The sequence below is a fragment of the Syngnathus leptorhynchus genome, chromosome 20 (genome assembly GCF_054491065.1).
Source record: "Syngnathus leptorhynchus isolate UIUO chromosome 20, UIUO_Slep, whole genome shotgun sequence".
NCBI classification, from domain to species: Eukaryota; Metazoa; Chordata; class Actinopteri; order Syngnathiformes; family Syngnathidae; genus Syngnathus; species Syngnathus leptorhynchus.
The window spans coordinates 6,291,097-6,318,552 of NC_141214.1; the positions used below are offsets into that span (position 1 = coordinate 6,291,097).

General features: G+C 49.5%; 2 protein-coding genes and 1 long non-coding RNA gene across 13 annotated transcripts; 2 read left to right on the forward strand and 1 right to left on the reverse strand.

Moving 5' to 3' along the window:
- The first annotated feature begins 482 nt into the window (after positions 1-482).
- Positions 483-17,954, forward strand: cica (capicua transcriptional repressor a). 4 transcript variants are annotated; one of them, XM_085901598.1, is made up of 22 exons: positions 488-1,229; positions 4,399-7,878; positions 8,060-8,327; positions 10,295-10,429; positions 10,526-10,673; positions 11,642-11,744; positions 11,820-12,002; positions 12,348-12,474; positions 12,555-12,703; positions 13,100-13,238; positions 13,330-13,412; positions 13,587-14,094; positions 14,228-14,337; positions 14,654-14,790; positions 14,943-15,135; positions 15,283-15,478; positions 15,563-15,690; positions 15,908-16,065; positions 16,135-16,286; positions 16,360-16,494; positions 16,570-16,695; positions 16,824-17,954. In XM_085901598.1, the coding sequence occupies exons 2-22, from the start codon at positions 4,573-4,575 to the stop codon at positions 17,099-17,101; spliced, it is 6,762 nt and encodes a 2,253-aa protein (XP_085757724.1). In that variant the 5' UTR covers positions 488-1,229; positions 4,399-4,572; the 3' UTR covers positions 17,102-17,954. The 4 variants fall into 4 exon arrangements, with proteins under 4 accessions (XP_085757725.1, XP_085757724.1, XP_085757722.1 ...); XM_085901596.1 differs by having other exon boundaries at positions 488-1,223; XM_085901597.1 differs by lacking the exon at positions 488-1,229 and adding an exon at positions 1,272-3,796.
- LOC147041199 (uncharacterized) lies at positions 11,127-18,128 on the reverse strand. Of its 7 annotated transcripts, none has more exons than XR_015063038.1 (5): positions 15,315-18,128; positions 14,633-15,124; positions 14,169-14,345; positions 13,873-14,076; positions 11,127-13,790 (listed from the first exon to the last, which is right to left on the reverse strand). It is a non-coding gene; the product is annotated as an uncharacterized LOC147041199 (long non-coding RNA). The 7 variants fall into 7 exon arrangements; XR_015063041.1 differs by having other exon boundaries at positions 14,633-14,770; positions 14,953-18,128; XR_015063040.1 differs by having other exon boundaries at positions 14,633-14,770; positions 14,949-18,128.
- A 1,272-nt stretch (positions 18,129-19,400) lies between these two features.
- Positions 19,401-25,435, forward strand: LOC147041200 (glycogen synthase kinase-3 beta-like). Of its 2 annotated transcripts, XM_085901602.1 has the most exons (11): positions 19,401-20,783; positions 21,813-21,898; positions 21,974-22,075; positions 22,136-22,219; positions 22,292-22,402; positions 22,478-22,608; positions 22,755-22,959; positions 23,041-23,136; positions 23,203-23,389; positions 23,471-23,548; positions 23,669-25,435. In XM_085901602.1, exons 1-11 carry the CDS (start codon positions 20,612-20,614, stop codon positions 23,728-23,730), a joined length of 1,314 nt encoding a protein of 437 aa, XP_085757728.1. In that variant the 5' UTR covers positions 19,401-20,611; the 3' UTR covers positions 23,731-25,435. The 2 variants fall into 2 exon arrangements, with proteins under 2 accessions (XP_085757728.1, XP_085757726.1); XM_085901600.1 differs by having other exon boundaries at positions 23,041-23,389.
- The last annotated feature ends 2,021 nt before the right edge of the window (positions 25,436-27,456 follow it).

Here is a 27,456-nt window from a genome sequence, read left to right on the forward strand (position 1 = left end):
GCAACTCCAGAGTGAAAGAGTTTCCAACCGCTCTCGACAAGAATGGTCCCAGAGCCCCTGGTGTGCGTGAGCGCGCCTAAGCAGCGCTCGCCAAGTTATGTAACAACTTGAACCCCCACTGCGGGTGCGCGTGACAGTCAAGACTGCAGCGCTCCCCGTCGGCGCGTTTACACGTAAATATACCTGCGTGTTTGTGTGCAAATTGTCACGCGCGCATAAAGGGAGTACTTGCGTGATTGATCAGTGTCTTAAAATGCATCTAAATCCCGCCTTCGGAGTTGTTTACACGACGGACTTTTCCCGTTTGGCCGATCTGATGGCAACAAGCTTTTCATGACCTCACCGCCGCGTTAGCCCATTGGCCCGCGCGACTTTGTGCCCTCGGCCAATCGTGCCCGATTATGGTGACGTACGGTAGGCCAGCGCCCGCTCCGATTGGGCCGAAGGGCGGAACTCAGGGAAATCGTTTGTGTTTTGAATATCTCCGATTGGTCGAGAGAGCGCCAGGGAGGGACGGTCAAAGAGAAATTGTGTCAAGTCCGGGCTAGTGTTCTTTGTTTCTGCTTAAATCAACCTGTGGATTTGTATTTGACATGAGAGAAACTCAGACAGTTAATAGGAAAACGGCAACTTGTTTAAATTTGAGCGTATTTGCTGGATGAACTGACATTTTAGCTATGTTCTAAAAACAATTGGTACTTTTACTTTTTTTTATTCTTGTCTATTGCGTGTTTAGTGGTTTAAAAGCAAAAAAGACTCCTTCAAAAAAAAAAAAAATAGTGAATACACGACACGCCGCCACTTCCGCATAGACACGCCCACAGACGCATCGGATAGGCCAGCGCCTCCTCGGTCTCCCAACAGCTGTTCTGAGTTTTCCCACACCACCATTGGCCTTCTTAGTCCGTCAATCAAATTTACTTTTCTATCTTCTCCCGCCCCTCGCCTATCTCCTCGCACTGCCATTGGCTACTGTAAACGTCCGCGCGATGCAATTGGCCGAGCTTGTTGGTTGTCAAGGCTTCGGGCTCTCCATTCACCATTTTGCGACTGTAGCGTAGAATGTACAGGGCCAGTAGTTTTTTTTCTCGCCTCATTTTAAGTTGCCTCTCCGGAGAAACATGAGCGACGACTGACTGGCAGCGGCGGACGACCGGAGCGGCCTCCCTTGCCCTATTTTCACCCGCGGACTCAGCCGGGCTCTCGAGCACATTAGCCGCGCGGTGAGTGTAAGCTAACTAAAGCTTCTCTTGCAGCGCTGCCGCGAGCCGCTAACATTTTCCCGTTTATTTTTTATTGTCATTTTCTACGTAATTTAATGCTTGGACGAGCTTGTCGTGTGCGTGGAAGGGGGAGGCGAGGAAAGGGAGGGGGAGAGAGGAAAAAGGGAGCGGTGCGTCTCGACATAGTGAGCCTGGCTCAAAGTTTTCCACTAGAAATAAATCCAACGTCATAACTAACAAACTGCACCGGCGGGTGCGACTTTAGCGTGAAAGAGTGTCCTTATCACGACTGACTGCAAGGGAGGAGCCGGTGGTTGGAGGTTGTCCAGGGGCCTTGTCGTCGAAATATATGTTAGAAAGAAGAAGAAAGAAAAAAACATTTCCAATGGGGCAAATGATGACGTGCGTGCGTGCAAAGTTGTACTGGAGGCCTCAGCTGTCATTTCACACAGCTGTCACTTTCAGATGCGGCCGAGCTGACACTTTTAATCCACTTGCACGTCTTGTTGTTGGGCGCTTCGAAATTTTGGGTGTCAATAAGGGGACGCGGAAGAAGCTCGCACTCACTTTGAGGGATAGCAGGATCAGGATTTCCTTGCGGCCTTGTGTGTGAGCATGTGTATGTGCGCGTGTGTTTTATGTGTGCATGCAGTCCGGGCCTGCTCGGCCAGCCTGCAGGCATGCATGCATGCAGGTTGTCAGGCTTGCACAAAAGAGGCACCACAAACATTCACTTAGTCACTCTCTGCTTTTATAATAGTCAAGTTTGTTTATATGAGGTAGAATTATCCTAATTCACCAAATACGTGAAAACTAGCGCTGAACTTTTTATGATGCAATTGTGATTTAACATGTGATTATTTCTTTCAAGGCCTTTCTCCCATGTTTTTTTTAAACGGTCATTTACTTATGTCATGCTAACATTTGCCAAAGTGTCCATTCTGTCATTTTAGAATATTAGGTGAAATATATTTGTACAATACATTCGGTCATCTCAGTAACCAAATGGCGACGCTGAGTGAACGTCTACCATGTGCTCACAAAATGTCACCAATAGATACCAATGTCCACTCTGTCATAGTGAAATATCAATTGTTATATAAAACTTCCACAAATTCAACAACAAATATTCAATAAGTCAAAGTCATCCCATAATATTTCTCCACGGTCTCAACTTGCCGCAAGTGTGAGTAAACAAGCTCTACTCTATGCAGGCCCAGCTGTAATAATCTTTTTACTCACTTAGTTCTTCCCCCCCGTACACACAGCGGCATGGCTTATGTGCATTGTAAATAAAAAGGCTCCAAACATCCCCTCATATGTGGACGGATGAATTCCGTAAAAAAATGGACTGACTGGTGTTATTCTGATTTTATTCCCAATATTTTACCTAAAGGAAATGAGAGAAATAATCTGTTCAGGCTCACAATGTCACCATCTTAAAACCTTTAAGTACTGTTTCTTAGAACGGGGTAGGAAAAGTATGGCCCCGGGGGTCTTTAATCCGGTTGACCAAGAGTTAGGAAAGATATCGTTAGCCTACTAGCATAATTGTTTGTCTTTCTCTTTAACATTTTTAGGAAACAAGAACAAAAAAACAAAAACAAATTCAACAACCAAAAATTGTGTAAATTTACTTGTTGTTCAAGTGTATAAACGCCAACCTGTTATCATTGGTCACATGACTCTGCCACCAATCGTTGCTCCACCTTACGAGCTCAGTGGTCCCGTCATGCTCTTTTAATGGACTTCTTACTACCCCCATGCGGACCCCAACAACACACGTCAATGTCTCGTCACTCTAACAAACAACGAGGAGTGATGTCACTCTTTTCCATCCTATGTGTTGTTGGTTTTGGCGCTTTCAGCGTCGATGGTTTTAAAGTGCTCGTCTTGTCTTTCCGCTCGAACTGACCGTTCTCGACACGGTGAGATGTTTCATTACGGCCTTTCGTTTTGGTTTTTGTATTTTTGAGGTTAAGCTGCACAGTTGAACTCCTACTGCACAAATTGAGGCAACAAAGACCAGAGGAGCAAACAAATTAAATAGCTGCTTGTCCAATCAATCTGATTTTTTTTTTTTTTTTTTAGCGGAAGCTTTTAGGACGAGTCCCTTCCGAATGTGAATGACGAATCCGAATCAATAGGAGATGCGGTCACGCATGACAGAGTCTGAAAGAAAAAAAAGGAGGAATCAAGTAAAAAGGGGAAGTTAGGTAATGCTCTTCCACAGGAAATGAAGTTAGATGGGGCGTATTGACTCGGCTTTGCAATACAGTCAACAGATAAAGGTCGCCGCAGAAGAGGAGGAAGGAGTGAGGATGAGGGTGGGTGGGTGGAGGGTGTTCAAGACAGAGAGCGAAAGGGAGGGTTTGACTATGCGAGCGAACGAGGAATTCCCCCGCCCCTGCTTCCCCGGATAAAATGCAATGTGTGTGAAAGAGAGTGCGAGCGAGTAGGCAGACTTGTCCGGGCAAACTGCAAAGTGCTCGTCCATGTTTGACTTCAGCCACCGCTGCTGCTGCTTGAAAAGTGTTTCGTCTGCTAGCCGCCTTGTATGGATGTATTGTCATGTGAGTACAACGTCTTACGTAACACCCTGCTGTTTTATCAAAGTGTCAATGAGTCACAGTCATTACTACGCCAGTTCATCAATAGCCGCTTAAACATTAGCCAGAAATGAAGAAGAGACGACTCTGCGTTTCTTTTAAGTTGGTAGCGAGAGTTTTGCTGTGCGAAGGCCAGAAGGATAGAAAAGATTTTTATCGGAGTGTTACTGCCAAACGCTGTTTGTTTGTCTGCGAGGAAGAGAGCAATTTAGAGGGAGAAAGGCTCCGAATCACCCGTCTAGAACGTTTACATGTATCTCGGATTTCTCGAGCTTGACATATTTTACAGTCTAAAAAAATCGACGGCAGAGCCCACCAAATAGAAACGTAGTATTGACATAAGAATCTCGTCTCGGTGGGCTCGCAAAATTTATTTACCATCCGATGTGTGTTCTGGGGGGGTGTTGATTAGCACGACAAAAAATTATTATTTGTTGTGTGAATGGCAACAGGTGGAGAGAAAGAAAGAAAGAAAGAAAGAAAGAAAGAAAGAAAGAGAGAAAGAAAAAAAGAGAGAAAGTTATGGATAATTGTACAAATTATGATTGGCTCTTCCTGTCTTTCAGCATCTCTGGAATAAAACAGCAGCAAGTGAAGAAGTCGCCCCCGGTGGAGAAGCGATGACAGCGAGGGGCCCTGAAAGACTTAACTAAAGAAACAGTTCAGGGGGGGGGCAGAGGAGACCCAAGCAAGAACGGAGAGACTGTCTTGTCCAGAGGAAAGCCAAGCTTCATGACAAGATGAAGCCAATCAAAAAGCGTTCCCCCCCCTCCACCCGAGCCAAAGGGGGAAAGCGGCGGGGTGCTAGCGAGGCCCCCGAAGGTGGCGAGAAAAGAGACTCCGATGAAAACCGAGACAGAAGCACGCAAGGCCAAGATCGCTTCTTTTTCTCATCAGAGTCCGAGTCCTCCGACCCAGTCAGAGCCCGGGACTCTTCTGACGGAGAATCTCTTGTCATTGACTCTGGGAAATTGCTCGCATCGTCCGACGATCCATCTGGACATTCGGCATTGAGCGCTGGGAGCCACAGTGACAGCAATGGCAGCAGCTGCAGCAACAGCAGCAGCACACCAAGCGCAAACAGCAGCCCCAATCCCACGTCCAGTCGCAAAACTGCCACCTTTAAAGCCCGTGTTCCCAAGAAAAAGTACACATCTGAACACTTTCCTGACGCTAACCTTGCCTCCAGGACCCCCCCTCCTCTTCTTGTAAGCGGCGGAGCCCTGAACCAGGGGTCATCGCGTTCAGGTAGTCCCATAAGTGTTTCGCACCCTGATGGCAATGGTCGGGGCCTGATGGCAGATGGCAGAGAAGCACATCAGGACGGTTCCCCGGGACCGCCTATCCTGTCACTACGAGGGGAACGGGAAAGGCCAGGAGCGGCAGAGGTGGTCAGAGATGCAGAGCAAGTGTCGCCCAGTCCTCTGCCCCGCTGCTCCTCCACAGACACGGCTAGCGAGCACTCGGGAGACCTGGAGGTGGTCGCAGATGTTTCCTCACGTCCGCCCTGCAGTCTCCCCGACTCACTCTCTGACGCCCTGGCCAAGGGACTAAAAAATCAGCGAGTCCTGGCCCGTCAGTTCCAGGATAGAGGAGCCGAAAGGAGAAACGACGGGCGAAATTCCAACTTGATTTTCTGCGCCGGTGTGGTCCGTCGAGTCAACAGTGAATATGGAAGCCTGGAGGTGCAACTGAATGGGGAGAAAACACTCTGCCGTTATCCTTATCGACACATCAGCCACCCGGAGATTGTAGACATCATCCTCGACGCCCCTCCGCCCGGCGTGCACCCTATTCCGCTCGGTACCCGCGTCTGCGTGCCTTTCAGCAACGAGGAAGGCGCCAAGGGCCAGTGGTACCGGGAAGGCGTCGTGACTCAGGTGGATACTCACCCAGCGGTGGCGAATTGCTACCGTGTTCTATTGTCTGAAGAGAAAGCTTCATTTCTGAATGAGGATGAGGATGACAGGGTAGCTGCTAGAGCCACCCAGGCCGTGTGGGTGTCCAGGCAAACACTCCGTCTCCTGGTGCCACCTTGGGACCTGGGCTTACCAGCAAGAGAGACAGAAGTAGGTGTTCGAGATAACAAAATGGCGCCGGAAGACAGGGATGAGATGGACGTGGAGCAGGAGGTATGTCGTCTCAGCCGGGGGATGACGCCGGTTGTCGGATCCTTGTTGCGGAGGGTGTACCCTGCCATGGTTCCTGTCTCCTCCACAGCAGGACACAGCATTACCACTCCAGTCACACCGGCCTCAGTCCTCAGCCTGGCTCCCGGCCGGGAGTGGGACATTGAAAAAGATCTCGGAAGAGAGAGGGATCTCCAGAGAAAGCAGGAAAGAGAAAGGGAGATGATCGCAAAGCAACAGCAGCAACATCATTCGTACATGCCACTCACCCCTGAGGAAGACATGGAGGTGTCCCGCTTCAACATGGTCCCCATGGGAGCACTTATACCGGGACCCAAACCCATAGCAGTTCCTCAGCACCGCCATATCGTCTCGAAGCCCCCACCCGGCTACCTCAACCCTCACCTGTCAGTGGTGCAGGGAATTGGAATTCCCTCTGGCCACCTTGCCCTAAACCCTCACCCACCTCCCTCCCCGGTCCTGCTCGGTCTGGACCCGGCTGTGGCAGCCGTGGCAGCCAGTACTACTGTCATTTCCACGGCACAACTCCCGCCTCTGCCGCCTATGTCCTCCAGCATGTCCACCTCCAGAATGGAGAAAGCATCAGGAGGTGGCTCATCCAGCGGAGGTGGTGGTTCTGGATCAGGTTCCACTTCCTCCTCATCTTCACGTTCGCGGACCCCGCTGACAGCAGCCCAGCAGAAGTACAAGAAGGGAGATGTAGTTTGCACGCCTACGGGCATTCGTAAGAAATTTAACGGTAAGCAGTGGAGGAGGTTGTGCTCCCGCGAAGGCTGCTCCAAAGAATCCCAGCGCCGAGGATACTGCTCCAGACACCTCTCCATGAGGACCAAGGAAATGGAAGCTAGCGGGGGGATCCGGGACAGAGGAGGAGCCAGCAGCACAGGGACCTTGACACCGTCAGACCTACGACTAAGCGGCGGCCGAGCCAGCTCCGAGTTTGACTGGGATGAGACTTCTCGGGAAAGCAGCGAGGCCAGCAGTCGCGGAGGAGACTCCCGGCCCCGTCTGGTACTGCCCTCCCTGCTCCCCCAGGACCTTTCCCGCTTTGACTTTGACGAATGTGAAGCGGCGACCATGCTGGTTTCCTTGGGTGGTTCCCGTTCGGGTACGCCCTCGTACTCGCCCATCTCCAACCAGTCCCCCTTCTCCCCTACCCCCTCGCCATCTCCCTCACCACTCTTTGGCTTCCGCCCGGCAAACTTCAGTCCCATCACCGCTCCCTCCTCGCGGCGTCATCGCCAGCCAAGTGGCACAAAATTGGGCACTCTGGGAGCAGAGCGGGACCGCCACCTCTCGGGCATTGTGCCCACTTGTCAGACCAACCTCACTTTTACAGTGCCCATGAGTCCCAGCAAGCGAAAGGTGGACAGTCACCCGCCTCCTCCACTGCCAGCCGTCCACGACTACCAGACCAAACCAGAGCAACAGCAAATGGTGACTGTAGGGGGAGGCGTCGGGGGTGACTTGCACCTCGGACCTGCTGCCTTCAGAGTCCTCTCGCCCCAGAGTCAACCCACAACCCCTTCCTCGCTGACTTTCCCACGCCCACGAAGCGCCACCAGTCGTCCCCCGTCGTCCGCCGCGTCCACTCCCCCACCCATGCTGGTTTCTCCCACGCCCCCTTCCCCGCTACCCCAGGAACCTTCTCCGCGTCGCATCGTGCCCCTGCGGGATTCTCCGGTTATTGTCCGCAATCCCGACGTCCCCCTGGCAAAGTTTTCTGACGGCCTCCTCGCAAGGCGGGAGCGTAGTCGATCCAGGGAGCTGATCCTGGCCCAACACGTGGTCCCCCCAGGCCTTCAAGCTCCTGTTCCCATAAACGGAGCCACGACCAATGGTGCCGTTCTCCTGCGCAACCCTGCATCAGCCCTAGTCCTGGTCACGTCCAGCTCGGTAAGAAAAAATATATATATATAAATATAAACAGATATATAGTCAAAGGGTTTTAAAATATGTGCCTTGGCATTGACCGGCATCATTTCTTTTTTGTCTGCATGTACCCTGCCTGACTTTGACTGGCAACCAGTCAACGGTATGTCTTGCCTCTCATCCAGTTTCTTCTTCCATTGTGCAGTCCCTTACCCCGGCCTCAGCCGGCCATGCCGCCCTCTCAAGTTCCTCTGCTGCCGGGTCAGCGACGACCACCGCGGGCCCCATCCTGTCCTCGTCAGGATGGGGGGGCAGGGAGAGGAAGCCTGAGGAGCACCAGGAGGTCACATGTGGGGCCTTGCCACAGCCGGTAGCGTGCCACCCAACACCCACGGCCCTCCTGCCGCTCATTCTACCCGCTGAATCGCACCCGGCACCCCGCAAGCAGATCATCATGGGACGACCTGGCACGGGTAAGACATTTGTACCAAGAGCAGTTTGTTCATTTCTTCACTCTCTTTCTCACGTCTGCTGTTTCTCATTGTTTGACTTCACGTCGGCGCTTCGCTTTGGTCTCTTTATGAAACTTTTTTTTTCTCGTGCGTATGCATTTTGGCAACGTGACTGTCTGGGGGCACATTGTTTGAGATGAGTAAAGAGAGGTGTTAATCACATACTGTACAACTGTTGCCATGACAACACACACTATGGCCAAATGCAAATGGAATAACTAAGTCGCAGAATATCTTTTTGTCATTTTGGGTTTCTTTAATTATTTAAACTTGGCCCTTTATAGGGTCACGGTTCGTTTGGGTACTGTTTGTAGCGTGTTGAAAGCGTGTTTAAAATATATTAGGAGGGATTCACTCGTATTATTTCATCAGTAGGAATGACACGTTTCGACTTGGTCGGATGTTTATCTATAAACCTGTTTAATTATTACTCAAAAGTGAAGGATGCACTTTAACTTCTTGTACTTCAAAAGCTGGTTATGTCAGATTGAGTGCAACTAATTCAACTACTACTGAAATGATTTGTACTGGTCACTCACTCCACCCTTGCTGCGTATTACGAGTAATTATGTTGTTTGTCTTGAATGTGTGCTGCCATGCATAGTAGGTGTGTGTGTGTGAGTGTGTGGGTGTGTGTGTGTGTGTGTGTGTGTGTGTGTGTGTGTGTGTGTGTGTGTGTGTGTGTGTGCCAGGGGTGTTGCCCTTTATACCAGCGTGTGTGCGTGTAAGAGATAAGGAGTATGAGTGAAACTCTCAAAGGGTGAAAATATTGACGTGTCTAGACATGCAGCGCGGAGTGCAACAAGGACGTTCACGCACACGCGCACAATCAGAGAGGGCACAGAGTGTGTCTGATCACTGAAAACGGAGCCGTAGCGCTCTACGGCCGGCGTGTTGTCATGGTTACTTGTTGGAAGAATTAGCACACTTGCTGATTAGCCCAAGCGCTAACGCCCTCGCACACATCTTTCGCACGGCCGCCAGCCACCTGCCTTTGTAGCGTATCGTCGCCTCCGCTGTGCCTTTAAAAAAAAAAAAAAAAAAAGAGTACCGGCAAACATTTATGAAGTTTCCTGATAGAAAAAATTGAAAGAGGAATAAAGATTGTTTTAAAATCATACATTTTAAACCAGACTATATTATCCGGTTGTGATAGTCGTCACTAACGTTCAGTGATCCTTCTGCAGAAGAGGAAATACACAGAAATAGATTGTTTTTGCAACTTTGATTTCAATTTTGCATCCAGTTTAATAGGGAATAAATCACTTTGCTACCCTCTTCTGGCATCTGTACTCAATTACAAGCTTTTTTTGATCAGGCGTCTGAATTAGTCACAGATTTTAGTCATTCGCGGCAAACCCCCGGCCTCACGCAAACGGCGATTAAAAATGAGCACAGTCGTCATGTTCAAACTTGTTCCTGTACGATGCTGCGAAGTGCTCTCACACTAAATGGGCCCAATTTTAAAATGAATTGCGCTACAGCGGGGCTTCGCTGTATTCATATAAAAACAAACAGGAGGCGGCAGAGGCCCTCGCGGCTGAGATTCCTCCTCAATCTAAATATAGAGCAGCCGCATTGGCATCAGCAGGAAGTGAGGCGGGTGGCGGCAAGAGTGACAACACGGCAGCGCCGTGACTTCACCTCGACGTGTGAGCTAGTCCTGGCATTGTTTTGCTTTAACGCCAAATCAATCGTGTAGGAGTCTTGCTATGATACATTTTGACCATCAAGAAAGTTGTCTTATTATTATGAAATGGTGTTAAAAGACTAAAGTGGGGTGCGCGTGATGCAATCTGTGCAAAATCAGTCCGTCGCATTCTGTCCTCCTTTGAACTCTTCCTCCTTGAAAGAAAGAAAAAAAAAAAAAAGCGAGGCAATGACTGCTCTCTTTTTTTTGTGTGTGTCCTTGTGCAAACGCACGCCAGTGTGGACCAACGTGGAGCCCCGCTCTGTGCCCGTCTTCCCTTGGCACTCGCTCGTCCCTTTCCTGGAGCCCAGCCAACCGGGTACGGCCGCCCCGCCGGCCGTCGACGGCCAACAGCACGTCAATCAAAGCCAAGGTATGAAAATAAGCAACAATTTAAAATGAGGGATTTCTGAGAAATGTTTTTTTTTTTTCAAGCACAAAACAGCAACATTTTGTGACAACATTTCAGAGCCTCGTTGCGGCGTGGCCCTGGTGGGCGACGGGCGACCCCTCGACCCGGAGAGGGCGTCACCTTCGCGTCCGCCTCCGACCAATAACAACGCACCTGCCGAGAGGAGCGGGGCCGACAGCGAGACCGAGAGCGACACCGACGACCCGTGAGTACAAACCGAGACCACTTTCTTCTCTTGTTAGCAAGTTAAGCTAGCTAGTTGCTGGTTTTATTTTTATGGGGGGGGTATAACAATATTTTGAATATTGCAAGAACAGGCATATTTTTGAAGTCAGAAATGACAATGCTCAAATGGTCGTGGTGTAGGAAGTAGTGTTGGTGAAACAGATCTGTGTGCACTCCATGGAAGCACCACTTATTCGCCCTCTCAAGGATGCTCCTCTTACACACGTGTAGTGTTGTGAAATCTGCCTCGTCTGAGTGTGCCACTAAAATGGCGCGATGCCGTCCTTGTGCGTGCGTGCGTGCGTGTGTGTGTGTGTGTGTGTGTGTGTGTGTTTGAGTGCACACGCACAGTCCACACACACACACACACACACACACACACACACACACACACTGCTTGCTGGCTGCGCTCTTCATCACGTCTGATTCTGTTTTTGCTCTTTCACGCTGACTCAGACAGGCTGTCTGGTTTGTAGCGTGCATTTTTTTTTTTTTTTTGGGCAAAGAAATGTTTCAGGGTCGTCGCGCTCATAAAAAGCCGCCGTCGCCGACAAAAAGGACAGCTTCCTCCTCTTCCTCGTCTGACTTTGGACGGACTGCAAAGTCAACATGTTTGTCTAAGCTTAGCATTTTTAGCACGCGGTTCGACAGGACGGCTCAGGTGTCGTTCGCGCGTTGCCTCAGCCACTCCCGCTGAGGCGTTGCCATGGCTGCAGACGTTACATCACCGGCCTCTTCATTAGGTACAGGAGCTAATATCGGCCATTGCAGCAGCCGCGTCGAAAAAGAGGTTTTTCATCTGGATAATAACGCCCAGCTTTGATCGGCTAATGAGCTTTTCCCCAATGAGATGTCTGTTGGATGCTAGGCTACATCTTCCCCAAAAAAATTCAAACTCTTGTCTCTATTTTTAATCATGCAAAAATTGTTTCTTTCTCGGCACTGCAGCTTCTCCCCCGGCGTGGCTGCCAATGACGCATCGCCCTCGCGTGGCCCCGCCAAGAGACGCACACAGTCCCTCAGCGCCCTCCCAAAGGACGCAGAAAGGAAGGTCAGTCCATCGTCGTGACTCCAAAATTGTCACCGGACCATTTAGCAGATGATCCAATTTTATTTCTTTCACCAGAGGGAGAAAGACCACATCCGCCGGCCCATGAACGCCTTCATGATCTTCAGCAAGCGCCACCGGGCTCTGGTGCACCAGCGACACCCCAACCAGGACAACCGAACCGTCAGCAAGATCCTGGGCGAGTGGTGGTACGCTTTGGGTCCCAACGAGAAGCAGCAGTACCACGACTTGGCCTTCCAGGTCGGCTCAACGATTTAACCTCATTACATCAGTGAGCTATTTTTAGCACCAAGAGTTCTGAAATGTCACCTTGGCTCGGATGTGCCGGGCCCTCATAGATCGGGTCATTCTGAAGGGTTTGTCGCTAAATATCTTCGGCTAACAACAACTGACTAGAACCAAGAAACTAAGTGTACCTGGGTTTAAGTTTATAAAGCTAGGTAAGTCAGGGAAAGCCTACTCGAGCATCTGAACTTTACTTGACTTGGCAGCGATCGTCTGCCGATTCCCATTTAGCATTCATTCTGAACACAGAAAAAGGTCTGGGCTGTATTTGTGATATTTTCAGCATTCTCTTCGTGGCAGGTGAAGGAGGCCCACTTCCGAGCCCATCCCGACTGGAAGTGGTGCAACAAGGACCGCAGGAAGTCGCTGTCCGACGGCCGCGGGGCCCCCAAGGAAGCGCGGGAGAGGAGCATGTCCGAAACGATAGGTGAGCAGGGCTGTGCCGTTGAATGAATTTTACATGAGCGGGAGTTGAGCGGCAGTTCAGCAGCAGTTCCTTCTCGCCAGATCCGCATTTGGAGTCTCAGGCGCTGGAGGGCAAGCTGCTGAGCTCGCCGTGGAACTGCGGAGGCGAGCGCCAAGCGGCGGGGGCTTTCGGTGGCCAGCAACCCCGTCCCAGAGCTTTTTCCCACAGTGGCGTGCACAGCCTAGAGAAGGTGGGAGACGCTCGCGTACTTGTGTGCGATCATCTCCTCGCCGGAACAAAAGTGTGAACGCGGGGCATGTAAACAACACAAGAGTGTGTGTGTGTGTGTGTGCGTGCGTGCGTGCGCCCACAGCCGCTATGTGTCCTTCACACCACTAAAAGAGTCTTTGTGTGATCGCAAAACATCTTTGTGCTTTTCAATGCCTTTGAAGTGCGCTAGACGGCAAAACGCACGGGGCGGGAGAGCCCGGCTCCTTTCGGAGGCAATGAGTTCACATCTGCTGCCATCTAGCAACTGCAGCTACGACCAAAGAAATCAGAAACTTTCCACAATGTTGATGTCTATATATCGTATATATTGCGTGCCGCTTCGAGGGACTGTAAAATCTTATTTTGGTTTGCTCAGGATGACGGGCCTGTTTTTTTCGGCAACCGGCAACTGCCGCCGCCGTCATCCCACCATCACGGCGGTGCTAGCGAGGATGTTACCAGTGACGAGGAACGCATGGTCATCTGTGAGGAAGAAGGTGATGACGATGTCATGGGTGAGTGGGCCCCCACGTTGTCATAATTTTTTTTTTTTTTTTAAACTGAATTATTTTGTTGAAGTAAAACGTGTGCGACATCTGTCTTCAGGGGACTCGTGTCGTGAAGGCTCCATCGACCTCAAGTGTAAGGAGAGAGTGACGGACAGCGATGAGGATGAGACCGATGGCCAGGTACACGGTGAAAAAAATGAAAATGGAGAATTGGAGATTATTTTAGGACCATCTCACCACGCTTCAAGCAAACGATATGGATTCTAACTTGATGCAAACGCCATGGAGAAAAGGAAGAGATTGCACAATCTTCCACTTTTTCTTTTGATCTGTGCCTTTCTTCCTCGCCTCCAGCCTGGCTTCCAGCCTCTGGCTCACTCCTCCCTCGCCTCCCCCTCGCCTCCCGCCCCTCACGACCAGTGCGAGAGGAAGACGTGCGTCGATGCGGCAGAGGAGGACACTGAGGGCGGCTCCGTTGCAGGAGAAAGTGGAGGGGCGGCCTCCTTACCAGTCGGCGGCTCCACGCCCGTCGAGGGCATCGTCACCCCTGGTTCTCCGCTGCAAGATAAGAAAGCCGCCATCCTGATTGGAGGGACGCAGCTGCCAATCACGCCAGGGGCCTCCCCTGGCCCCGGCTTACCTTTTGGAGGCTCTCTAGCTGTAATCAGACCCACCGCCACGACTTCCCCCGCCCTTCCACCTTCCGCTAGTGGTGGCAAGTTCATCCTGCCGACCCCCCAGACCCCCTCTCCGCCTGAGCTCACCTACCAGCAAGCAGGCTCTGCTCCCCCTGACATGCCCCCGTCGGCCAATGGTACGCCGCACTCGGGGGCGGGAATGACGGCTGCGACGGGAAACAGAGGTGAAACGCCGGTCACATTTCATAAGAAAATGACATTTGGCCCCCACCCTTGTGTCGATGCTCTCCCCGCCCACTTGTTGCTTCAGTTTGGCCTCCATTCATGTCTTCCTCGCTGTTTCTCTCTCAATTCAAGCCCAGCTGCAGAGTAAGATGCCGGTTCCCATGGCGACACCTCCACATGCACCCGTCTCCTTGCTGGCGCCGCCTCTTCCTGTGCAAAATGGCCCGGCTGCAGGAAACAAGGTGGGAGCCTGCATATGGAGAGACAAATAATAAAAGCAAAAATGTTCAAATGTAAAAGTTCTGACTATTTACAATTTTTATTAGATTCATTCAATTCATGGTGAACCAATTGGAGCGAAATATAGGCAGGAAATAATACAGAACTCTGTTGGAAAATAAATTAAATGTGTAGAAAGCTGGGGGGGAAAAAAACAATAGAAGGTGGCTTTAAAAATCTGAAAAAATATCCAAATATTATGTTGAATTTCCGTGTATCTGTTTTTGTATGCCGTGTCATTGCGTGTGGTGTGCTTACTCCTTGCCGTGCTTGCCGCAGATCATTCAGATTTCTCCCATGCCAGTGGTCCAAAGCAGCGTTCACCCTGGGAGCCCCTTTCCTGTTTCCATGGCTACAGTGATGGCTCCCGGCAGCGTGCCCCCACAGACCCTCCTCCTGACCACGCCGCCCACCAGGTTGAAATTACCTGAGCATCTTTATTTTGCCACTAGCGTGCTAACCGTGAAAATCCACCAGATGGAGCCAAATCAATAACCTCATTGCTTTAACGCTAACACGTTTGTTTCTCTTTAGCGTCAACACTCAAAGTCTAGCATGTTGCCCGCAGGATTACCTACGTCCAGTCCAGTCCGGGCGTTACCACGACGATCGCCCAACAAGCCCAGGTGCCGCCGTTGCCGGGCGCTGCCTTTCTCTCGTCTCCTCTCACCACATTAGGCTTCACTGCCATCGCGCCGGCCGGGCACCCGCTGTTGGCGCCGACTCCCAAGACCACCCCGGCCTCCACTACTACCCGGCAGGTAAAGACCAGGAAGCAAAAAGTGATATATAATTAAATTTTCACTACCAGTTGTGGTTTCTTGTCAAATGAAACAAAACAAATGTGTATTTTGTTTGCTAGCTTAATGTCCACTGACAGTTTTTTTTTTTTTTTTTTGTCTCATCAGGTTCTGACTACCATCTACCCCGCTGGCCCTACCGCTTCATTGGCGTCCGGCTTGGTCACCATGACAACCACACCTCCCGCTGCAAATGCTTCGGATGTGGCCAAGCCCTCCTCCGCGACGGAAGTTGATCTGAAAAAAGAGCTCAGCGAGCCGGACATCAAGGTGGAAGGAGATCAAGACGCCAAGGAGATCGGAGGTCACGATGCTCAGCGCTGCGGCAGTGGACGAGTCGCACCGACGGTGGTGGGTTGTCAAGTCTGACATCTTTCACCTCTTACAGAAAAACAAGACGACATAAGTCGGTTCATCAAGGAGGAAAGTGTCAAGCTGGAGGAGAAAGAAGCGAGTGAGGAGAAGATGAAGGAAAGCAGGGATGACAAACAAGGAGTATTGGACGAAGAGAAAGAGGTGATTGTAAATTAGTTGTAAAATTGAAAATTATTATGGAAGTAGATTTTTTTAACATTATTTTTAAAAGAATAAGAAAAATAACACTCTTCATACTTCACTGCCCATTGATGTTGCTGTAAGCGCTTTGGCCACTGGGAGGCAGTATAATGCACACCTAAATAATTCACCAAGAAGAGTTTCACTCAATAATTCTCCCCTTCTTTTCTCGTCTCAGGTCGGAGCTCATTCCCCACCTCCGGCTCCTCTTCAGCCTCCATCGTCAGGTTTAGATCGGCCGCCGCATCAGTCCGCCGAAAAAGAGCCGGCAGCGTCCTCCAAGAGGATCAAGTTCCGCCCTCCGCCGCTCAAAAAGACGCCCGATTCTCACGACAAGTGAGCGCCGACCGAAGCGTGGGCTTTCTCTTGGCACGCAGGCATTCACTCACTCGCTTCTCCCCGCAGGCTATTGTCGGAGACGTACTTTGAGGAGCGTTTTGCCGAGCTGCCTGAGTTCAACCCGGCGGAGGTGCTCCCCTCGCCCACCTTGCAGAGTCTGGCCACGTCCCCTCGAGCCATCCTGGGCAGCTACCGCAAGAAGAGGCGCAACTCCACCGGTAACGTGTCTCGGATTGTCCTTCTCCTATTGCAAAATGTTCAGCTCATTTCATCCTTCATTGGTTCATCAAGAACTGGAGCCGGCCTCCGAAGACCCGAGCTCGCCGAGGAGGAAGACCCGCCGCCTCTCCAGCTGCAGTTCGGAGCCCAACACTCCGAAAAGCGCCGCCAAGTGCGAGGGCGACATTTTCACCTTTGACAGAGCAGGTGGGAGCGAGGTGGCCAACGGCTGCTCAGAGCTCCTCCGTTTTATGTCCAACCGTTGAAACCCCCCGCCGGCAGGTATGGAGGGAGAGGATCTCCTCGGAGACCTGGACCGGGTGCCCTTCTCGTCCCTGCGTAGAACTCTGGACCAGCGGCGGGCACTTGTCATGCAGCTCTTTCAGGAACATGGCTTCTTCCCCTCAAGTGAGCCAAGACACGAGAAACTCCGTGACATGCAATGGCAAGCCTGGGCTTGTCTTTAGCACTCAGAGAAAATTGATCTCGGCAGATATATTGATCAATTGCACACTTCCTTGACCTCCTCCCTGCAGCTCAGGCCACGGCGGCCTTCCAGGCCCGCTACGCAGACACCTTCCCAACCAAGGTGTGCCTGCAGCTGAAAATCCGCGAAGTCCGCCAGAAGATCATGCAGACCGCCACGCCGGGGACCCTGGAGGGCGGCGGCTACTCAATCGAGGCCGGCAGTCCCGCGCCAGCCCAAAGCTCCTCGGCCTTCAACACGTCACTGCGGGAGGACTCGGGAGGCGGAGCTGAACATCCGGACGACAAAGGCCGCAAGATGGAGGAGCCCAAAAGTGAAGGTTTCTAGTAAGTCAGGATGCAGGCCATGCTTTCTCTTCATCTGACCTAGGCGGGAAAAAAAAAAATCTGACAATGTGGCTTCAACACAACAATGGTGACAAAAAATACTCAATATTAGTACTTCTGCGCCCAGGTCTGCCCTTGGCACATTTGTGCCGTACTTTGTAGTCGGGACACGAGCTCTGTGGTACACACACACACACACACACACACACACCATTGTGCAGATGTAATCCAGCATGATGCTGACACATCAGACTGTTACTCTTGGATGGCAGCAGCCAGGAGCTGCCACCCAGGGCCACATGCACGCATAAAAAAAAAAAAAAAAAGGCACTTTGTCACTTGCTCATGTGCAAATGCAGTTTAGCTGTTTGTCAGCCAGCCCTCAGTTGCCATTGACTTGACCTCATTGTCCGTCCACTCCTCAGCACAGTGGGTCCGGACGCAAAACCACAACCCCGACGACCTCCACTGATATTCCATGGCCCCTTGATGCTGCACACACACACACACACACACACACACACACACACATACACACACAAACACACACACCTACACTTAGCAAACACACAAGCACCTACACGTGCAGTCAATTCGGCGTGTGCGCCGTGACCAAGCCATGCCCCGCCCGCCCCCCTTGCACACTTTAGTCAGCGATTGTAAGGACAAAACGAGAGATTTCTCCGTGATTCCGTTGTGACCAATCTTTGCACCTTCCGTCGTCGCCGTGTCGGAAAAGTGAACCCTCGTCCGTCTGCGCGTTTGGGCACGCGGGCACCCCCAAAAGAGATTGTTGTCTGACACAAGCTGGATGGAAGGTTGAACTCCCAGCCAAAAAAAAAAAAAAAAAAGTTCATATCCAAAGCAGCAAGAGGATGTCAGAGAGGAAAAAAAAACAAAAACGTAACCACACGTGGGAATGTCCGCCGTCGGATACGACCTTGCTTTCTCCGGTTCTCGTTTTACCGTGGCCCGTTTTTCTCTCGTGGCTTGTGTTTCTTCTCCAGCATAAGGCCACACTGACAACAACAAAAAAAAGACTTTGGACTAAGAATGGGGGATGTTGATTTTAAATGTACTATCGTAAGGGGACGGGGGTGTCAACCACCCACCCCCTCCTTTGTTGTGTCTCTTTGTAAAATGTTGAAATCAGGTGTTTGCACAATCCGTGCGGGCCGTCTCGCGTGAGAGTGCCGCAAGTTCAATCAGGAAAGTATTGTTTTTAGAGATTGTTTTTGTCCAGCAGACAATAACCTTGTCCCACATGTTATCAATGGCCCCTCTCCCTCCCTCTCTCCCTCTCTCTCAAGCGTTGTTAGAAAGTGCCCTTAAGCACTGGTCCCGGGTCAAGCGCTATGTAGCTCAGGATGGTTCTGGTTTGGGTTCAGTTCAGGGAAAGCAGATCCTAGACCAGCCCTGTAGGGCAGTCTCTGGAGCCCTCCCCTCTTCCCGCTCTTCTCGACACTTTATCCTTTCCCATCAAATGGTGCAATAGGACAATTTTTTTTAATTTTTTTTTTCCTCCGGGGAATTTGGGGAGGGTTTGTTTTTTTTGTGGGGTTGGGGAGGCTCAGTGCCATAGAGAATGACAAGAAGCGCAGTCAAGTCAGTGAGCGCAACGTGACGCCGTAGCTTACCAAGCGGTATTAGCGCCATGCTCCAAAGAACTAGGAAAAAAAAGTCATTTTGCAAAGAAAAACTTTTATGAGAATAAACTTTAATGACTAGAATTTAAGGGACAATGTCGGAACTGGAACAGGCAAGTTGTCTCCAGTCAATCTTTTTGACAGATCTAAAAAAAAAAAAAAAAAAAAGTATGGTTCTGAAATTCGGGGCTATATGACTACTGACTTAACATTACGACTTTATCCCAGCAGTCTTATATAATGTGTTTTTTTCGAGTGTGGCCCTAATATTCCTTGGTAATGTCTTATAGCTATGGCCTAAAAAGCAAAATGAGTGACGCGATTGTTGTTGAAGAGATTATAGCGAGTAACTTTACAAAAAAAAGTCTAAACAATTTGAATAGCACTTTGTGGCTCTTTGTTGAAGAGTTTGGAGGGGTAGTGATTGTTATTATGGGTATCGCTTTTATTTCTCTGTAAACCGTTGGATGTGTGAAAATAATGAAAAAAAAAAAAAACCCAGACAAATATATCAATATACATAGAGAGATATAGATATATTCACCGTGTTTTTTCCATATATGTGCATTTTAGGTCTGTGTTTGGGTGTGCGTGTACGTTTTGGCACATGCAGGTAGCGCGTAAACATGAGCGACCAACCGCCCGTTCTGTCGTCACGCAGCAAACAGCCGAGGACAAAATTATATTTTTCACGCTAGACAGTATTTTTATAGTCGCCACGACTATTTTGTCCGCCATGTTGACTGTTATCAGTTACATTCAGGATCGATACAAACGATATATTCAGGCTTCCCGATACACGCGGGGTCAAAGAAGACTATCACATCCCCCCCCCCTCGGGAAAAATGGGGGTCAGGGCTGCCATGTGCCCCGTCTGCATGCATGTGCAATGGCATGTAAACACCCGCACAGACGTATGTGTACACACGCACACGCGCGCATGTCTGTCATGCGCGTGTACTGTATGATTGTGCTTGGAAAAGGAATTTTAGGATGAGTGAGGCGAGTGCGATGTCATAAGCAGGCATGTTGACCATGTGCAATATTTCTAAACGATGACAGGAGAAAAAAAAGAACTAAATATTGAAAATATTAAAGATCTAACACAAGGCCAGTCGTTGTCCACTTGATTGGAAATCTTGATGTTTTATTGATGGATTTATCTGGATTTATACGCGCACCCAGCCGTCCCTGGCAGAGTGACTTTCATCTCAGTGGACAAGATTCTGGAATGGCTGGAAGAAGTGACTTGGGAGAGGAAAGCTCGGGCTTCCCTGCTGAAGCTGTCGCCTTCGCGACCTGATCCCGGATGTGGTAGAGCAGGGTTTTTTTTGTCATTATAATCAAGAAGCAACTTAGGGACCACAGCTTTGGCGGAATATTATTTAATTTTGCACCAAAGGAGGATAGACCGATACAGGCTATTTTGGAAATCTTAGCTACATTTGGATGGGTTGATGGTTCAGAAAATTAGCTGGAAAATAAATCAAGTCTAAATAATAAATTCATTTTATTTTTTAAAAGTGTTACAATTATTTTCCGGATGGATGGAAAGGTGTCTCTTTTCAGGTGGTGCTTTTCTTTGATCTCTATCTAGCATTAAGTAATTTGTAGTGTGCCCCACATCGTTGCCGAACTACATTTCCCATGATGCTTTGCGCGAGCTCTGTTTTCTGGGTGTCTAGCAACAGCTAACCAGCCCCGCTAGGCAGACATCAGCCGGCGGCTGCAGCAGCAGCGATTCTCCGTGTGTCTTCCAGAAAATTGGTGGCCGTCGGGTTCTTCACATTTCGTTGAGACAGAGTCGCTCGCCCCGGGGCGGGGGGGGAAGAGTGGGAAGACAACCGCGAGCCCTGCGCAAAGATATGAGCGGCAGCGGGCGGCCCAGGACCAGCTCGTTTGCTGAGCCGCCAGGAATTCCAGGAGCCGCCGCGCCCGCCGGATCAGCCGCTGCCGTGGGGAGCAGCACAGGAAAGTCCGGGGTCCCACAGGCCTCCGGCAGTAGCTTGTCGGGATGCTCGAACCTCAAGCTCGCCAGTAAGCTTTTATATACAATACTCAATATTCTTTTCAACATTTCCATTCGTATTTACTGTGCTGCCTTGCCTTTTTGAGGTCCGGTTTTTAGTCACAAGTCTGTCATCCCAGCGAATTAGCATGCTAACGTTAGCCACTTGTTTTGTACGTTACCACTTCACCGCCCAGTATGCTGATGTGCTCGGCCGGACCCTCGTGAAATGTAAAAGCTTCTTCACACCGTCACATTTTTTTACTTTTTACACATAACACACAGGGCGTCGCTCATTCTATTTATTTAAGCGTGCTTTTAAACGGTATAATCACTGTAACGCGGGTGGCTAAAGTCCCAAGCTAAATAGTCATTGTTCGCGTGAGCTGCCTGCCTTGCCGGTGACTCTCACCATCGCCGGGTTCCCGGGTGGAAAGTTGCCCGCTCTCAAGGTCACCTGTGCGGGCTCGAAAGGCTCCAGGGGGGTGTATGGCGTCCGACCGAGCGACATCTGGGGGGACGCAAGTGATTGACGTCCGGGGCGGCTTGGCTGCTAGCAGCCTTGCTCCAGTCAGTTCCAAGATGTGTCTGCAAATAATTTTATTAACATTTGAATGTCAATGCACTCCGTGGGACGTTTTAAATGCGTTTTAAAGATCGTCCTTTTGGGTGTGACGGATGTGTACGCATCTGCACATTAGGCCAGTTAGCATGATGAATTTGCACGGACAACGATGTGCTTTGACATATTTTCATCCATCCCGAGCATAAAGAACCCCCGCTTGTACTTACATTGCCGTCATAATGGTCTAAAATAATGTTCGCAATATTGTACTAAGTGTTCTTTTCTGTTTGAAAGTGTCCTGGCATCCTCTTTGACAAGCATGCTTGCGATGCTAAACAAGAAGCCACCGACCTCAACTGCGCTAAAATGTGAATTTAACAATCCAGCACTGCAATGAAGTTGCCTTATCAACCCAAGTAAAATGTCCAGTGAAGGCCCTAAGAGCCACCGTGGTAGACTTGAATTCATCTGAAAGCACTGTCTGGTTTCCTAGGAGACAGTGGCAAGGTGACGACGGTGGTGGCCACGCCGGGCCAGGGCCCGGACCGCCCGCAAGAAGTCTCCTACACTGATATCAAGGTGAGACAAGACACCACCACATGTGTGAGACACTCGTGGTGTCCTCAAAATTGACCCCGGAGGCGCTGTGCTCAGGTGATCGGCAACGGCTCGTTCGGGGTGGTCTACCAGGCGCGCCTCGTCGACAGCCAGGAGATGGTGGCCATCAAGAAGGTCCTTCAGGATAAGAGGTTCAAGGTGAGCTGAAAGTAAAACTGCCTGCCATGTCTTATATTGAACCGGTTTTCCATCTTCTAGAATCGTGAGCTGCAGATCATGAGGAAGCTGGACCACTGTAACATCGTCAGACTACGTTACTTCTTCTACTCCAGTGGAGAGAAGGTTAATACTTTGGTCCCCGCAAATGGTCGCTGATGTGATAATGTGCAGTTCACAGCCTGTTCTCTCACCTAGAAGGATGAAGTGTACCTCAACTTGGTGCTGGATTTTGTGCCTGAGACGGTCTACAGGGTCGCCCGGCATTTCAACAAGAACAAGAGCATCATTCCTATCATCTACGTCAAGGTGGTATTTCCCCCCCACCGGGAAAGAACGACCGTGGCGAGAACCTCCCCGTGACGTCTCGCTCGTCTCTTCCAGGTGTACATGTACCAGCTCTTCCGCAGTTTGGCTTACATCCACTCGCAAGGCGTGTGTCACCGGGACATCAAGCCGCAGAACCTGCTGGTGGATCCTGAAACTGCCATCCTCAAGCTCTGTGACTTTGGCAGGTGAGCCACTCGAAAGAAACCGTTTCGTGAAAGCGGAAGGTTTTTGGAATAGAGTAGTAGCCCCCAAACACTTTTGGGGTGGAGGTGATGAGCATCCGAGGACTCGACCACCAAGCACCGCCTTTCTCTCGTCTGCCTCCCCTCAGCGCCAAGCAGCTGGTGCGCGGCGAGCCCAACGTGTCGTACATCTGCTCTCGCTACTACCGGGCGCCCGAGCTCATCTTCGGCGCCACCGACTACACGGCCAACATCGACATCTGGTCGGCGGGCTGCGTCCTGGCCGAGCTGCTGCTGGGCCAGCCCATCTTCCCCGGCGACAGCGGCGTCGACCAGTTGGTAGAGATCATCAAGGTGAGCGCCCGGCCCGGCCCGAGCCGCGAGGGATCGGATCCGCTCTGGGTTCTCTGCCTCACTCTCTGGCTTCTCCACCAGGTGCTCGGCACGCCGACCAGGGAGCAGATCCGGGAAATGAATCCCAATTACACAGAGTTCAAGTTCCCGCAGATCAAAGCGCATCCGTGGACCAAGGTAAGCGGAGTCCAGGCAGGGCGCCGGCCGGCAGGCGACTCATCTTCCTTCTTTTCTGGCTGGGAGGTGTTCAAACCGCGCACGCCGCCGGAGGCCATCGCGCTCTGCTCTCGGTTGCTGGAGTACACGCCGGCCTCGCGCCTCTCTCCGCTGGAGGCCTGCTCGCACACCTTCTTCGACGAGCTGCGGCAGCCCAACGCGCGGCTGCCCAGCGGGCGGGAGCTGCCCGTGCTCTTCAACTTCAGCACGACAGGTACTCCAACGTTAGCGCTCAAGTCGGCAGTGGAAAAGGGAAGCCTGAAAGTCTTTTTTTTTTTTTTTTTGGCGTGTCCAGAGTTGTCGATCCAACCGCAGCTGAACTCCACGCTCATCCCTCCGCACGCCCGTGCGCACACCGCTGCTTCCTCTCACGGTATGAACAGGCCTTCCCTCCTTCTTTTTCTTTACTTCTTTCCTCCCTCCCTCCCTCCTTCGCTCGCTCGCTTGCCTTTCCCATGTGAAGTCACTGATTGTGTCCATTTGTACACTTTAGATGGTACCGGCCCAGACCCCTCACAACTGGGATCGGTACCAGGATCTCTCAACAGCATCTGAAGCAGCCAGTCGCCTGCCTGCCTGCCTGCCCGGCCAGCCTCCTTCTCTCTCTCTCTCTCTCCCTAATACACACTCACACACACACTCACATAAATAAATATATATATATATGTTCATCTCCGCGCTGCTCACGCTCCTCGTAGATAATGTTTTTGTACAGTGGACGCATTCATCAACACCCCAGCCGGAGACTATCAAACAGTTAGGACAGACACACACACACACACACACACACATAGACACACACACATGCACGTACTCTACACACAACACGCACACAGCGCTGTCTGGCTGCTGCTCCATTGGTATGTGAAGGTTCGATAGTGGGGGCTGGTCCTCTGTAATATAATTTTATTTTATTTTTTTTTAAACTTTTTTTTTTTTTTCCATCTCCACCCCCCTTTTTCCCCCCCCCACCCATGTTCGTCTTTTATTTATTTGAACACATCACACGCACATTTCTTCATTTACTTCATACGTTTCTATTCACGGAGTTTGAAATCAGTGTCAAGTGCGTACAATGTCGACCGGACACTGCCCGAGCCTCAGAATGTTCTCGTCAGGCCGTAGATGTTTACTCAGGAGATACGCCCAACTTCTACCAGGCTCGGTTTTTTTTTTTTTAAACATCTAGATGTTTTTTATGTTTTGCTTCCGTCCATTTGTACCTACTTTGCAGAAGCATCCTTTTTAGCCAATTTTTATTGAGCATTGTTTTAAGACACTTTTATTTAAACAGCCTTGAGACATTCTTGCATATTCCCCTCATGCACTCGTTGATGTAGAAATAATTTGTGCCGGGAGTGATTCCCTGCGCAGATAGTTCAAGTGTAAAGTTGAAGCGTGTTTATGTGGGCAGGGCATTTGTTGGTCCACATGTAGCAGCACAGCACACGGCTTCATCTGTCATGTTTTCATTTTCAGGCACATTCATGTTGTAACTGGAGGCTTTTGAAATGAAATTCTCCTCCCACTGTCATGGCATCTGATAAATATTGTTTATTTGATCTCTGTCTTGTTTTTTTTATTATTATTATATTACAGAGCTGTTTATATCTTCTGTCACTCCTTCTGTCCATACGTTTGTGCTTGTTTATTCTGTAAATACACCTCTGTGTCGCTGTGTAAATATTGCAAAGAAGAAAAAATCTTGTCCTGTTTGTCTGACACCTTTCCTTCTCTCTCTTTCTTTGCTTCCTTGTGCAGTAGATTTTTCACGTCAGGTTCTGCCAAACGAATCTCACACAAAAATGTCCTGCAAGTGATGCTCGCTCGTGGATTAGTAGCTATGACACCCCCCCCCCCCCCCCCCGCCATTTATTGGTGTGGTCGGGATCTTCACTTGATTTGGCAACGGCGCTGCTTGCGTGTGTGAGTGCAACGTTCAGATTTCTGTGCAGTATTTAGGTGCGAGTTACAAGAGTTACCTTTTGTCACTTGGTGTCCCGTAATGTCCAAGTGGAAGGACATTCTGTATTGTAAGGAGCTCAGATGTGCTGCTAATGATCATTTTGTGGCGTGACTACAAACAAGTGCATAGGGTTGTGTGTTTGTTTATTTGACCACATTTTTGAAATCATAACCTTTGAGTTTTGCGCTGAGCTAAGAATGAGAGAGAAAGAAAAGCCAACCTGTTTGTCTCTGTTTTGTGTGTGCGCGTGTGGATGTGACTTCATTTACTGTAATTAAAGTTATGATGAAAATGTGCTTGACTCGTAATTTTCCACATAAGCTTGTTTTTTTTATACATGCATTTGAAAAATAATTATCCCCCAAAAAAAAGAGACTTTAAACAAGTGATGTAGCGACTTTAGTTCGTCCCCAGAATGTGGAGAGGGTACAGTATTTGTCAAAATGAATGTCATAAACATTTTTACAATGTGTTCATTTTTTTGACGTCACAAATATATGCGTTTTTTATTCGTGTCTATCAACGAAAGAAAGCAAAAGTCTAACAATGGTTTGATTTGTAATTTTTAATTCTACATCAAAAATTGACAGATGAAAAGACGCCTTATGTGTTTGTTTGGAATTCCCAAGTTGTTCCTGACAGCATTTCACAGGCTGACCAGAAGATGGCAACAAAGTTGCTTCTGAAGACAATGTAGTGTTCTGCAACCACAGACAGGTTGCCGTGATTTATGGCATGTGATTTACTTTGATTTTTGTGGCGTGGCTCTTAAGCAACCAAAAGCAGTTATCATGGCTGTTCACCAGATGGCGCTCGTGGGCAAAAATACGGTTACCCCAAGATCCCAGGTGAGCAAATGTTTGTCCTTTGCTGACGTTTCGCACTCATGCACATGCGGGAAGACAGGCGTAGTGACTACACTAGTGTTGGCTCGTAAGTGAACGATTCGTTAAAAAGAACGGATCTTTTCAGTGAACGAGATGAACGAATCACTTCCGAAAGTGATTCGGGGTTGTTTTTCAGTTCATTTAACTTTAACCAGTAGGTGTCGGTAATGCGCATTTAAGCTGGTGCCACCTTGCCGTAAAACAAAACGAAGAAGAAAATGACGTAACTTCCTGTTCACGAACGAGTCGTGAATTGCATTACCCGTTCACTAACTGAATGGATCTCTGAGTGAGTGAGTGAGTGAGTGAGTGAGTGAGTGAGTGAGTGAGTGAGTGAGTGAGTGAGTGAGTGAGTGAGTGAGTGAGTGAGTGAGTGAGTGAGTGAGTGAGTGAGTGAGTGAGTGAGTGAGTGAGTGAGTGAGTGAGTGAGTGAGTGAGTGATGTGCGATGAGTGAGTTGATGCGCCGTTATGCAAAAACGGGGAGATGATGCTTCTCTTTGGGTAATCTTTATTTCATAACACTTATCGTAGTTTTTAAATAACGTGTATGCATATATACGCCTAAATATTGTTATCCAATATGTCTACTGCAATTTCACATTAGATTGCTGGTTTGAAATGTACTTTTATTATTATTTTAATAAACATTGATGTTAAAGCTTGTTTGGTGTTTTATTCCTTGTTTTTATATTCGCCAATTAAAACATAAAAATCTGACATTCGGTTTATATGACAATATGTATGTGTTTTACGTTGTTATATGAGTTGGTGTCCTCCAAAATAACAAATGTCGGCGCAACGGATTACATTTGGTATAATAACACCATCAACTACAATCCAACAAATTCAAAATTAAAACATCAATGTCAGCATAACGTGTGTCTGTCACTCACTCGTGAATCTTCCCGAACGAACCTGAATATAGCAGTGTACCTAATGGAGTGTCCGTGTGACGTCACAGATCAACCAGCCAATCAGAAAGTGGGGGGTTGTTTGGGTGTGGCACTTTTCACTTTCATTTAAGTTTTGCCCATGATTTTTCCCTAATGAAGTGGCCTGTGATTAGGTACACCTGAAAATGGCGGCGTACCTAATGGAGTGTCGGAGTGACGTCACAGATCAACCAGCCAATCAGAAAGTGGGGGGTTGTTTGGGTGTGGCACTTTTCACTTTCATTTAAGTTTTGCCCATGATTTTTCCCTAATGAAGTGGCCTGTGATTAGGTACACCTGAAAATGGCGGCGTACCTAATGGAGTGTCCGTGTGACGTCACAGATCAACCAGCCAATCAGAAAGTGGGGGGTTGTTTGGGTGTGGCACTTTTCACTTTCATTTAAGTTTTGCCCATGATTTTTCCCTAATGAAGTGGCCTGTGATTAGGTACACCTGAAAATGGCGGCGTACCTAATGGAGTGTCCGAGTGACGT